Raw genomic sequence first — 12,234 nt, 5'->3', positions numbered from 1 at the left:
CAGTGTATGCAATTGATTCTTTTCAAACTATGACATTTTTTCATGATTCTTCTGAAAATTTTTTTTAAGAGTGATATATGAGGGAAATGTATACTTTTTCTGTTTTTATTTTTGTGGTTTTGGTTGTTTGATTTGAATGAATCCATTTGGCCAGACTCCAAATATAGGGGTTGCATTTTCTGGGTGAGTGAATTTGTTACAAATCTGTACTGAAGATGATATTTTCTAATGGTAAATCAGTTGTCCAGAATGACCTCAAATTGCCAAAATCACATTCAGCAGACCTTATTTTGTACTGTGCAAAGACATGTAGGTGAAGTAGATGTTTATCTTCTGGTCAGCTTGCTTGCTTTTACAGAGCCAGTCTTGTCTGTTGCAGCCCAGGCTTTGTTGGGCCGCAGCTTGATAATGGCAGGCCGAAAGTGGGGTGGAGTCCGGGTAAGTCTGTTGCTGATTTGATTCGCTGGACCATCAGCTGTAGAATTAGTTGGATTTTTGCAAATTTGATAAAGTTCAATACATATTTGTGATTTTAAATATCTCTTAGAAATCTAAGAATAATTGAAATTTTCTTAACTTGATAAAAGTTACCTACCAAAGCAAACATAGAAACTCAAAAAAAAAATTTTTTAAGCTAGTTTTACTTAAGAATGTCCCTGGGGCCGGCCCAGTGGCGCAGCGGTTAAGTTCTCATGTTCTGCTTCTCAGCGGCCCAGAGTTCGCCGGTTCGGATCCTGGGTGACATGGCACTGCTTGGCAAGCCGTGCTGTGGTAGGCGTCCCACGTAGAAAGTAGAGGAAGATGGGCACAGATGTTAGCTCAGGGCCAGTCTTCCTCAGAGAAAAGAGGAGGATTGGCAGCAGTTACCTCAGGGCTAATCTTCCTTAAAAAAAAAAAAAGAAAAGAAAAGAAAAGAATGTCCCTGACAAGCAGTAAAAATTATTAATCTCATTAATTCCAGCCCTGGAGTACACATCTTTTTACTATTTCGTGTGACAAAGTAGGAAGTGCTACATGAAGCACTTCTTCATGTATCACGAAGTTCAACAGTTGTCTCAAGGAAAAACACTTGTGCGATTATTTGAGTTGCAAACTGAACTGTTTTTCATGGAACACCGTGTTTACTTGAAAGAACAACTGACAGACTGGTTATTCAAACTTGGATATATGGTCAACATTTCCTCAAGAATGGACAAAATGAGCCTGTCGCTTCAAGGAAAACAACTGAGCATTTGTTGATGGTGACAAAATTTGAGCTTTCAAGTGAAAATTAAGAGTTGGAAAACTAGTACCTGCTACCATTAGATTGACAGCTTCATAGTAAAGACTTCTGGAGAAATCAGTGATGCTGTTGATGTGACTTTTTAGTATTGCAGAATGAAATGTGTTGACATTTGGGAGATTTTCATAGCTGAGTCACTATTTTCTAAATGATAGTGGGTTTTAATGTAATAATATGAAAAGCTCGTTGATTCAGTGTTAGATTCCACATTGAAACTAACCTTTAAGAAATTACCGTTTGTCAAGATTGGGTGTAGTGTCAAAGAACATACACAGTTATCTGACAAGGCTATTAAAATATTTCTCCCTTTTCCAACCTACATACCTCTGAGGCCAGATTTTCTTCATATGCTTTAACCAAAACAACATATTGCAACACATTGAATAAAAAAGTAGATATGAGACTCTCTTTTATTAAGCCGGACAGTAAAGAGATTTGCAAAAATGTGAAACAATGACACTCAATAAATTGTTTGGGTTTTCTGTTACTTTTCATTAAAAGCATGTTATTTATGTTAAAGCATTGGGCTTAATAAACACTAAATGTTTTTTTACATTTCTAAAACATCAATATTCATAGATAATAACCCACAAGTGAGCTTGTCATTTCAAGGAAAACAGTGTGTGTTGTCAATATTACATTTGCATTTTCAAGTAAAAATTAAAGAGTTGGGCAAACTTAACATCCACCACCATTAGCAGATTAAAAAGTTCTTTGGGAGTCTCAATTTTAGGTAAATTGTAAAGTAAAGTAGGACTTGGTGAACTTTCTCTAAAGGACCAGATAGCAAATATTTTAGCCTTTGTAGGCCATATGATCTCTTATAACTATTCAATTCTGCCATTGTAGCGCAGAAAGCAGCTGTAGACAACACATACAAATGAGTGTGGCTATCTTCCAATAAAACTTTTATTAACAGAAATAGGTGGCAGGCACATTGGGCCCATGGGCAATCTGCTAACCCCTGCTGAAAAGGGGCTCTGAGACAAGAAATTTGAGAACTGCACTAGACTGACAACTAGATGGTATAATAGATTTTAAGATACCTTTCAACTATAGCTAGATTTTAAAGAAAACCTAGTGGGAAAAGCTCAGCAAACTAATATTTTTTAAAACAAATGGCTTAGATAGACATTGTTTTCATAGATAGTTTGACATTATAAAAATGCCAGTTCTCCCCAAGTTAATCTCTGACTTCAATATAATTCCAATTAATATTCCACCAGGATTGGAGGGGAACAGAAAAACTGATTCTAAAATGTCAGTATGGAAATTACGAATTTCTAAGACAACTCTAAAAGATCAAAGAGGAACACTCAATCAGATATTAAGTCACACCGTAAGTCATGGTAGTAAATAATACAGTAACAGACCGAAAGATCAGAAAGGGGTTGGAATCAAGCCCATGTACATATGGGAATTTGCTATGTGATAAAAGTGGTTTCCAAGTCATTGGGGAAAGGATAGATTATTTAATAGGTGGTGCTGGGAAAACTGCAGAGAAGAGTAGATGTGGATCCCTATCACAATATACAGAAAATAAATTGCTTTATTTGAATAAAGGTAAGTCTATAAACTAATAGAGGAAAATATGGACTTTATTGGGGCTAGGGAGTATAACAAGACCTCTTTGATCTTTATTTCCTCCCTTCTACTGACTACATGATGCTACAGTTTGAGTTTGTCCTTTTCCCCCTTGACTCCCATCTCCACTGGAGTTGAAGGGCTGCAATAAACATCCCACAATTTGACCTTTTTTATCTGCATTAAAAAACACCCTCAAAGCACAAACTGTAAGGTGAAAAATTGATAGCTTCTATTTTGTAACCATGGGAAAGATTGGATCAAGCAAGAACTATCAATGGAGGCTAAATGTAGGGAGAAGTTTCAACTAGGAGTAGGATATTTGCATGGCCTTAAAGTGCCTCCCCACAGATTATTAGTTGCAAAAGAATAGTATCTCTAAAGTGGAGAAACTGGCAGCCAATTAGATAAAATTATTGTACCCATGTTATATTTACTGAAGTTGATAACTCATGTGGTTGTGTAAGGGAATATCTTTGTTCTTAGGAAACACACATTCAAGTATTTAGGCGTAAAGGGCTGCGCATATGTATGCGATTTACTCAAAATAGTTGAGGATCAAAAAAATATTAGATAGCAGCACAAATGATAAAGTAAATGGGGTAAAATGTTAATAGGTGAATCTGTGTAAAACGCATGTAAGTGGTCTTTGTAAACTTTTTTTTTTAAACATTGGCACATGAGCTAACAACTGTTGCCAATCTTTTTTTTTTCCTGCTTTTTCTCCCCAAATCCCCCCAGTACATAGTTGTATATTTTAGTTGTGGGTCCTCCTAGTTGTGGCACATGGGATGCCGCCTCAGCGTGGCCTGATGAGTAGTGCCATGTCCACGCCCAGGATCTGAACTGGCGAAACCCTGGGCCACCGAAGTGGAGCACTCAAACTTAACCACTCGGCCACGGGGCCGGCCCCTGTAAACTCATTCTTGCAACTTTTCTATAAGTTTGAGATTATTTACATTTAAGAAGCTTTTAAAACGGGTGGATTTTGGCATAAAAATTGAGGAGTTTTGGGGCTGGCCCGGTGGTGTAGCGTTAAGTTCGCACGCTTCGCTTCCCCAGCCTGGGGTTTGCTGGTTCAGAACCCCGGGTGCGGACCTATGCACTGCTTATCAAGCCATGCTGTGGCAGGCGTCCCACATATAAAATGGAGGAAGATGGGCATGGGTGTTAGCTCAGGGCCAATCTTCCTCAGCAAAAAGAGGAAGATTGGCAGCAGATGTTAGCTCAGGACTAATCCCTCTCCCCCAAAAAAACCACTAAGGAGTTTTGCTAATCTAAGAAAAGGTTAGTTGACTCGTGTGAAATATTTGCAACATTCAAACCTACAAGGAATTATCTAGAATACAAGAAACTCCCGGAAATCAACAAGAAAGACAAGTAGCCCGATAGAAAGATGGACAAGGATTGAGTATGCAATTTATAGAAGAGTAAATAAGAATGAATGGCTAATCCATTTCTGATAGATTACATTGCAGCATACAGCTGCAATGGATAGATGTTGACAACAATTTCAAGCAAGGAAAAACAGAATGATAGCTTTTGTGCAGTATCGTTTATATAAATTAAAACCGTGCATATTTTCACAACACTATATATTTGAAAAAGAGAGCTACAAAAATATATTAAACAGAGGAGGTGTCTGTCACTAGAGAGAGGATTAAAGAGAGGAATGGAAGTGGCAATCGAAAGCAAAAATAGAATAAAACCAGAGAGGAGTGCTACTCTGACATATCAGCAAGCCATGAGCTCAAGTGTTGGACGTATTATAAACTCCGTACCCAAGGTCTGTAAGAAAAACAGTGAAAACAGCTCCCACGCCCTAATTAACTTGGCTCAGTCTTATTGGGTTAGAAACAGCCTTCCTTACAGCCAAGGGACCAGCCCCGACTTGCCAGCTTTCCTGCTCATTTCTGTTTAAACTCCCCTTCTGGCTTTCTTGCTACAGTTGCGCCCTAGTCCCAGCACACCTTTGGGAGTGTTACAAACACGTTCACATTTTTGTGCCACAGGAACTTTTTCCAAGCTTTTTGCTAAGAATCCGGATGTAGGTTCCTGAGGGTTTCAACTTGGTGGTTTTTTTTTTTTATTGTATAATTTACATACCATAAAGTTCACCAGTTTAAAATATACAATGCAATGGTTTTTAGTATACTTATAAAGTCAACCATCATCATAATCTAATTCTAGAACGTTTTCACCGTCCCCCAAAGAAACCTTGCACACTTATTCAGCTTCACTCAGCTTTTTAATCATGCATTTCTCTCCGCCAGGGGTGGGAGTTAAAACCTCCCAGAGAAACGTGCAGCCTGGGGCTCCACTGGGATGGGTTATCACTTGGCAGGCTATACCTGGGTAAACACCTGGACGCTTGAGCTGGCTATGCAAAAATGTCTTTTTCAATATGTATGTTTTTGAAAGATGATAAATGCTCATGGCAGGGCAAAAGGATGTCTAGGGGAAAGACAACGCCTACCCCCGACTCACACACACCCTTCCCGACCCCTACTTCTGAGGCTACATGTTTAGCAGTTCTTGTTAAAGACCTCTCGTGTCTTTCCAGAGACGTCCTCCTTGCAGAGATTTCTCAAGTGCGCCGGAAAAAAGGAACCATCGAGTAGCCCTTGGGTGGAATCAGCCCGGGAGTGAGGGCATGGTTGGAAGGCTGAGGTCCATCCGACTGCGTGTCCCTACCCTTCCTTGAAGGTCGACCAGGCTAGCTTGCCAGGGTCCCGCCCTGGCTGGCCGCAAGCCTGCCTCGGGTGAGGGACGATTGAGCGCCGGCCAGCCATGCGCCTGGAGAACTGGAACGTAACTGTGCTTGGAGGAGGGGGGGGGGGGTCCACCCGCGTCTGCACACGTGGCTCGGGCCCAAGTGGCCCCTGCCTGAGGCCCCAGCCAGAACTGTGTTCCAGAGCTGCAGCGCTGAGTATGTGTGGACACCTAGTGTGTGTGAACGTCTGTGAGCCGTGTGAAGACTTGTGTGCACGGTGTGTGAGAACATGTGTGTGCTGGGTGAGCACGTGTGCACGTAGTGTGTGTGCACTCTGTTCACACGCAGTGTGAGGATGTGTGCACACTGTGAGAAGCTGCATCCTATAACGCTATAGAGTGCACTGTGTGGTGAGGTGTGTTTACAGTGGCGTGTGCATGCTGCGTATAAGCACTGTATGAGGCACCGTGCGCACGCCGTGTGTGCATGCGCGCTGTGTTAGAACCGGTGTGCACGCGGTCTGTGCGCGCGCTCTATGAGAATTAGTGCGCACATTGCCTGTGCACGCCATGTGCGCGAGCTGTGTGAGGACCGGCGTGCACATTGCAAGTGCACGAGGTGTGCGCTTGCTGCGCGAGGACCGGGGTGCATCTCGCATGGGCACGCGGTGCGCGTGCGCGGCGTGAGAACCGGTGCGCACCTCGCACGTGCGCGCTGTGTGAGGACGCGTGCGCGTGCGGGTCCGGTGCGACGCGGCGGCCCGGGCAGTGCGCCTGTGCGGCCGGCGCGTCCCGATGGAGCGCGGCGGCGGTTGCGGGGCGGGAGCTGGGCCGGAGGGGGCTTCGCGGGGCCTCCCGCTCCTCGGGAAGATGGCCGAGCCGGGTGCGGTGCGGACCTCGCCGCCCAACCACCGGCCTTCAGGTAGGTCCCCCGGGATGCGGCGGGCCCCTGGGGGCTTCAGGTCCCCCGGGGGGCGGGGCGGCTCCGCCGCGGGCGGCGCAGGGCAACGGCTCTGGAGCGCGCGGGGCGGGGGCGCAGCGTGGAGCCTGGATAAACGCCCTTCCCGGGCTCCGGGGCGGCTGGGCGCAGCATCCGAGGGCCGCGCCCCTCGCGGGCTGGTGGCAGGGTCTCCTCTCGGGTGGCCTGAGTAGGTGCGTTTGGGGGTGGCTTAGGGTGGGTGGTAAGTGTTTGATGTGGGGGGCCGGAGCCCACGCTTGATGTCCCAGGGGCCCCCTCCTCCCGGAGCAGCCGGCGTGGGGGTCCCTGGGGAGGACCGAGCGGGCTGCGGGGGTCGCAGGGCCTTGCGCCCGCCCACTCTGCGTCTTAGGAAGCGCGCGCCCCCTGCCGCAGCGGCAGCCCGCCGTGAAGGTGGCCCAGCGTGGTGCTTCGCGGCGTCCCGGGGGGAGAACCGGCGCGGCACCCACCGGCAGGGGCGACTGAGCGCCGCCTGGGCGGCCGGACGCGAGCCCGGGGCCTGGGTCCCCTAACGCCCGCGCGCGCTCCCCCGAGGCTCCGCGACGAATGAGCCTGCCAACGCTCGAGGCTGCAGCTGCTGGGAGCTGTGCAGGGCTGGTCCCCGGACTGGCTGCCCCCTAATGAGCGAAGCAGGGGGAGGTCCTGAAGACGTTTGGCAGAATTTTAGATGAGCGGGTCTCGCGTCTTCTGATGTTCTGTAAAGTGGTTGCAGGTAGTGCGGGGGTGTAAGCAACGTGGAAGCCGATTTCGTGCTGTTTTTCCTGGCCACACCTTTTTTTTTTTTAAGGTAATGTGAGCTATTTTTAAAACATTTTTTATTGCAGTATAACATGCATAACACAAAAGTGCACAGATCTTAAGTATACGATTCGAAGAATTATCACGTAGTGAAGGTCTCAGTATTTAATATAAGGTGTACCAAAGAAGGGAAAGAAATTAAAGGAAATGTTCTTCAGTCACCTAAAACATGCTTTTCATGAGGGGGGGGCATTTTCTGATTGGACCTTCATTTGCATCATTCATGAGGAGGAGGTGGCTTAAATCTTTCCCAGTTTGCGTTTTTCATCATGCATTTTTTTTTAAGACAGAATTTAACAAATATCACAAGATAGGGATATAAATACTATAAACATGTACTTCTGTTTTCATCCTTTTTGCTTGAGAAACTTGGCTGCATCTCCTAGGGAAGAACCCAGAACCCACCCACTCACCGGAATCAGCCTTAGGGGAGAGGGGAGAAGAAAACATTTGAACGGGGAGGTTGTTGAAGCTCAGATTTTTATTTGATTGGGATTTTAAATAATAGGTTCTTTCGATGTTTTAGAGGCAGGGAGAGGCTGTATGGTTGGGCCTGCAATTTAGCTGTGGGATTTTAATTTATTTGTAGGAACTTAATAAGGGGGCATTCCTATTAAGTTCTAGTTGGAGACTTTATGGTAGAACCATTTAATGGAGTCTCTACTGGTATTAAGAGTAGCTTAGGGGCTGGCCCCGTGGCCGAGTGGTTAAGTTCGCGCGCTCCACTGCAGGCGGCCCAGTGTTTCGTTGGTTCGAATCCTGGGCGCGGACATGGCACTGCTCATCAAACCACGCTGAGGCAGCGTCCCACATGCCACAACTAGAAGGACCCACAACGAGGAATATACAGCTATGTACCGGTGGCTTTGAGGAGAAAAAGGAAAAAAATAAAATCTTTAAAAAAAAAAATAAAATCTTTAAGAGTAGCTTAAAGCTATTTTCCTTCATTTGAAATTGGAAATATAGAAATACATGTTATGTGAAGGTTTAAAATATTAAACTTCTACGTGCATTAGAATCGGTTTGGAGAAATTGGAGTGTTCAATTTAGATGCCAGGTAGTACCACGGTTTGTTCTTTGAGGGTTAGTGATGCCAGGTACTTAGAAAAATAGTGTCATCCTCAGAAAAGTCTTAATTATTGAGGTTTTATTATAATCCATCCTGAGTACTGATCATTCTTGGTCACCCGAGGCTTCATTCGGGACCCATTCCTAGTAAGATTCAACTTGCATTTCTTAAGGGTCAACCATTGTTCCTGAGCTTTGTGCTGGGTGTTATGAGGGCCAGAAAAGACAGAACGGCCTGAGATGTTTAGGTTCTCTGACAATTTCATGTCGGCACAGCTGGGGGACATGAATTGGCAAGTCGTTTTCCTGGGAGCTGTTGTAGAAGGTGGCAAGGGAACACCTCTGGTGGTTTCCTCCAGCATCAGGTTCTTCTGATACTGAAATCTTGTGCGTGTTCCCATCACCCACCATGATCTCTTTCCTTTTAATTACCCCCGGAGTGGAAGTTACCAAATGTACTGTTGTTTTTTAGTGATTGTGTTATATGCACGGTAAAATGAATGAGGATCAAGTGCCTGTTGCTTAGATCTGCTTAAATACGTTTAGCCAGCAGGGAGAGTCACCAGATCTTAGCTGTCAGACTGCCTCAGTGTCACATGGGTCCCGTGCTCCCCTCAGCCTGAAATGCCCCTTCTCCGCTTTTCCCTTGAGGAGTTCACTTCCTCCAGGCTCCTTGCAGTCAGCATTAAGGAGCTGCCTCTTGTCTGTGCCTGCTGCACCCCCGGTGGGGCGCTCTTCTTATCCCGCCTGTTACGTTACCCTTCCACGTTCTCTTGGCACACGTTCCTCGGGTGCCCACTGTAAGCAGCAGCCTGTGCTGGTGGCTCTTGCTGTCGCTAGAGCTGAGTAGATTGAGATCCCCACTGCCTGGGTATGCATGCCACCGCTCCCCTGCCTGCTGTCTCCCCTCAGGGAGGTTATTTGACATCTCTGAGCTTCAGTTTTCTCACCTTTAAAATGGGCTTAAGAACAGCGCAGGAGGACAGAAGCACTGCTCTGAGGAGGAAGGGATTAATATCTGTAAAGTGCACGACGCACGGGAAGTGCTCAGACTGTTTCGCCATCATCTCCCCTACTAGATCGTCAGCTTGAGGGCAAGGCCTGGGCCCAGGTTATAGGTGCCTCCCTCAGTGCCACCTGGTGCAGAAGGTGGCCGGATGGTTACCCTACCCCTCCTCAGGGTTTTTGCACACAGTAAGTCTGTAACTGATGTTTGACGATTGCATTATGCTGGGAGCAGCTACACTGGCTTGAGTGCTCAGTAAATCTTCATGAGTTGGATTAAAGAAGTGTGTCGGTGGAGGAATTTGAGATGGTGGGATTACAAAGCATGTTTCCTGAGCCCTCTTGGGCTTCTGAGTGCCTTCTGCGGGTAAATATTGTTGATGGAGTTGAACTCCTTTGCCCATTGTTCCCTAGGAAGGAGGGAATTGCTTTGAGGTAGGATGACGGTCCCTGCTGTCTCTTCCATCCCCTGCTGGAGGTCAGAAGGGAGGGGCGCACACTGGAAGTTCAGGAGAGCCTCCCCCCAGGAACCATGGTGGGCTGGGGCTGAGAAGGAAAGGCTGAGAGCTGGTCCCCAAGAAATCCGAGTTCTTCATCCTTTCTCAAAGTTGCATTTAAAACCGTTCTTGAACACTTGAATCCTAGAGCTGATTGGCCCTAAGAAGAGCAGGTTGTTTGTGCGTGAGTGTTACCGTCTCCAGTCCCTTTGGCCATGGGGAGGATCCCTGGGGCAGCAGGGGAAGACCCAGAGCTGTATGTGGTCTGGGGCTTCTGGCTTTGTTTCGTGGTGGCGCGGTAGGACTTGGACTTGGCAGGACATTCGGGGCAGACTGCTGCAAGTCTCCCTGACGTCGACGGGTTCTCTTCTGGTGTCCCGGCCCTGGGGACACAGCTGATCAAAGTCGGTCATTTCTATTTCTAACTTCTCTTCCTCTCCAAGACTCAAGGATGTTTTCCACTCATTCAGATACCCCATCTTCTGCAGTGGTTCATTTCTAAAGAACGTCTCGTCTTCCGTAGTATTTATGCTGATTGACATATAAAACAGTAGGATTCGCAGGGCTGATTTGGGTAGACGGAGAGGGGGATTTCTGAGGGGTGCTGGTGAGTAGTCTGGTGGGCCTTGTTGGGAGGATTTGACAAGATATGACTTGCACTGTGCTCAGCAGCCGCTGCTCACAGGGCAGATGGCCTGACGCTGACGGTGATACTGCCTAGTTTTGAGGGGCCGTCCGTGTGCTGAGTTGGTTCTGGCAGCAGTGGGAGGATTTAAAAACTTTCCGTGGCTCTGCCCTCCAGGCTCTTTTGAACAAATTACACCAGAAGGAAGAGGCGACCGTTGAGAGTGGCTGCCCTTGGGGCACTGTGGCCCGGGAGGGACTGCTCACTGCCCACCTGCCGTTTGAGGTGACCACCTTCGAATATGGGGTCTGTGGCTGGGCATCCGAGGCTCTGGGGTGGGCTAGGCCTTGGGATCCCCCTCTTCGGCCTCTGAGGTCTGTCTGAATGTACACCTGGACCTGCCTTTCTGTTTGGAAGCGTTTGCCTTCCTCTTGCTTGGGAAGTTTTCCTCTTTTTAAAAGTCTCGTGATTAGTGGAGTTCAGGTTGTGATTTGAGTGAAGGGAAAACAGGTATGAGGGAGCCGCACACAGATGAAGTGTCTGAGGGAACAGCTGTCAGCAGTCATACCAGATGCCTGTGATCCCTTGGAATGGCAGGGTCTGTCCCCAGGGTACATAGCTCCTGGCTGGCACTAGGTTCATTCACTCTCTGAAAATACCTGCCTTTCCTCTTGATGCCAAATAGGCTGGGGGCTTGTAGCCCCGGACAACCCTGTGGAATGCTCCTTGCTCCCTTGTCATCTCAATCTCTTCCTTTTTACCCTCCCCTTGCCTGTTTATGTATTAATAGCTTTATTGAGATGGCATTCACATGCATACATTTCACCCACGTAAAACGCACAATTCACTGGTTCTCAGTATATTCACAAAGTTGTACAGCCATCACCACAATCAATTTTAGAACATTTTCATCACCCCACAGAGAAACCCCATACCCATTAGCCGTCATTCCCCATTCCCCCTCGCCGCCCACCACCCCCCTGCCCCCAGCCCCAGCCGCCAGCAATCTACTGTGTCTCTATAGAGACCTCTAGGCTTCAGCCATGGCGGTCTTCAGCCTTTGGTTTATGCATGCGTTGTGGTTGCCCAGAAATCCACGGGTGGGTCTTCATACATCAGAGGTTGAGAAACCATCCTTCTGCACTCTCCATCCTTCAGGTCCAAGACTTGCTTTCTCCACACAGTCTTGCCTTTTCACTTCCTGTGCATTCCGCTGCTCAGGGCCTGCAGAGCACTCAGAACCTGGATGTAACCTCCCTGTCTGCAGCTATAGACTGTGCCTGTGTTAGTTTTAGCTCCTCAAATAGTACCAGCTGCTGATTGTTGAGCTTTCACGTGCCAAGCACCATTATAAGCACTTGTCGTACATTCTTTTACTTTATTCCCCACAACCACCCTATGTGTGTATATATATGTATGTTTTTATCCTCATTTTAGAGATGTTTCAATTATGTATTCCTGTGTAACAAACCACTCCAAACTTATTATTTTTCATGATTCTGGGGGTCGTTGGACTCAGTTAAGCGGTTCTTTTGTTCCATGCAATGTCAGCTGGAGTCGCTCATGCCACTGCAGTCAGCTGGGAGCTCAGCTGGGCTTGAAATGTCCAAAATAGCTGCTCATGGTCCAGGTGTCTGTCCTGGACTTCCTCGCCGTGTGGCAGCTGTGCTGCAAGAGTGAGGAAGAA

The 12,234-nt window shown here is 46.9% G+C and overlaps 1 protein-coding gene across 18 annotated transcripts in view; it reads left to right on the top strand.

Moving 5' to 3' along the window:
* The first annotated feature begins 6,079 nt into the window (after window positions 1–6,079).
* Window positions 6,080–12,234, top strand: part of MAP7D2 (MAP7 domain containing 2) — a 100,666-nt gene continuing 94,511 nt past the window's right edge. For 3 of the 18 annotated variants that reach the window (XM_044763673.2, XM_070502194.1, XM_014847902.3), the window contains exon 1: window positions 6,260–6,500. In XM_044763673.2, the coding sequence (XP_044619608.1) occupies window positions 6,374–6,500 (127 nt within the window). In that variant the 5' untranslated portion in view covers window positions 6,260–6,373. Of the gene's footprint in view, window positions 6,501–6,602; window positions 6,731–12,234 lie in introns of those variants that run through there. The other 15 variants (XM_070502206.1, XM_014847904.3, XM_070502197.1 and 12 more) reach the window with 10 other exon arrangements.

This window comes from Equus asinus, chromosome X, assembly GCF_041296235.1.
Source record: "Equus asinus isolate D_3611 breed Donkey chromosome X, EquAss-T2T_v2, whole genome shotgun sequence".
NCBI lineage: Eukaryota > Metazoa > Chordata > Mammalia > Perissodactyla > Equidae > Equus > Equus asinus.
The sequence above is the reverse complement of the archived record's forward strand: the minus strand, read 5'-3'. Positions and strand labels throughout refer to the sequence as shown.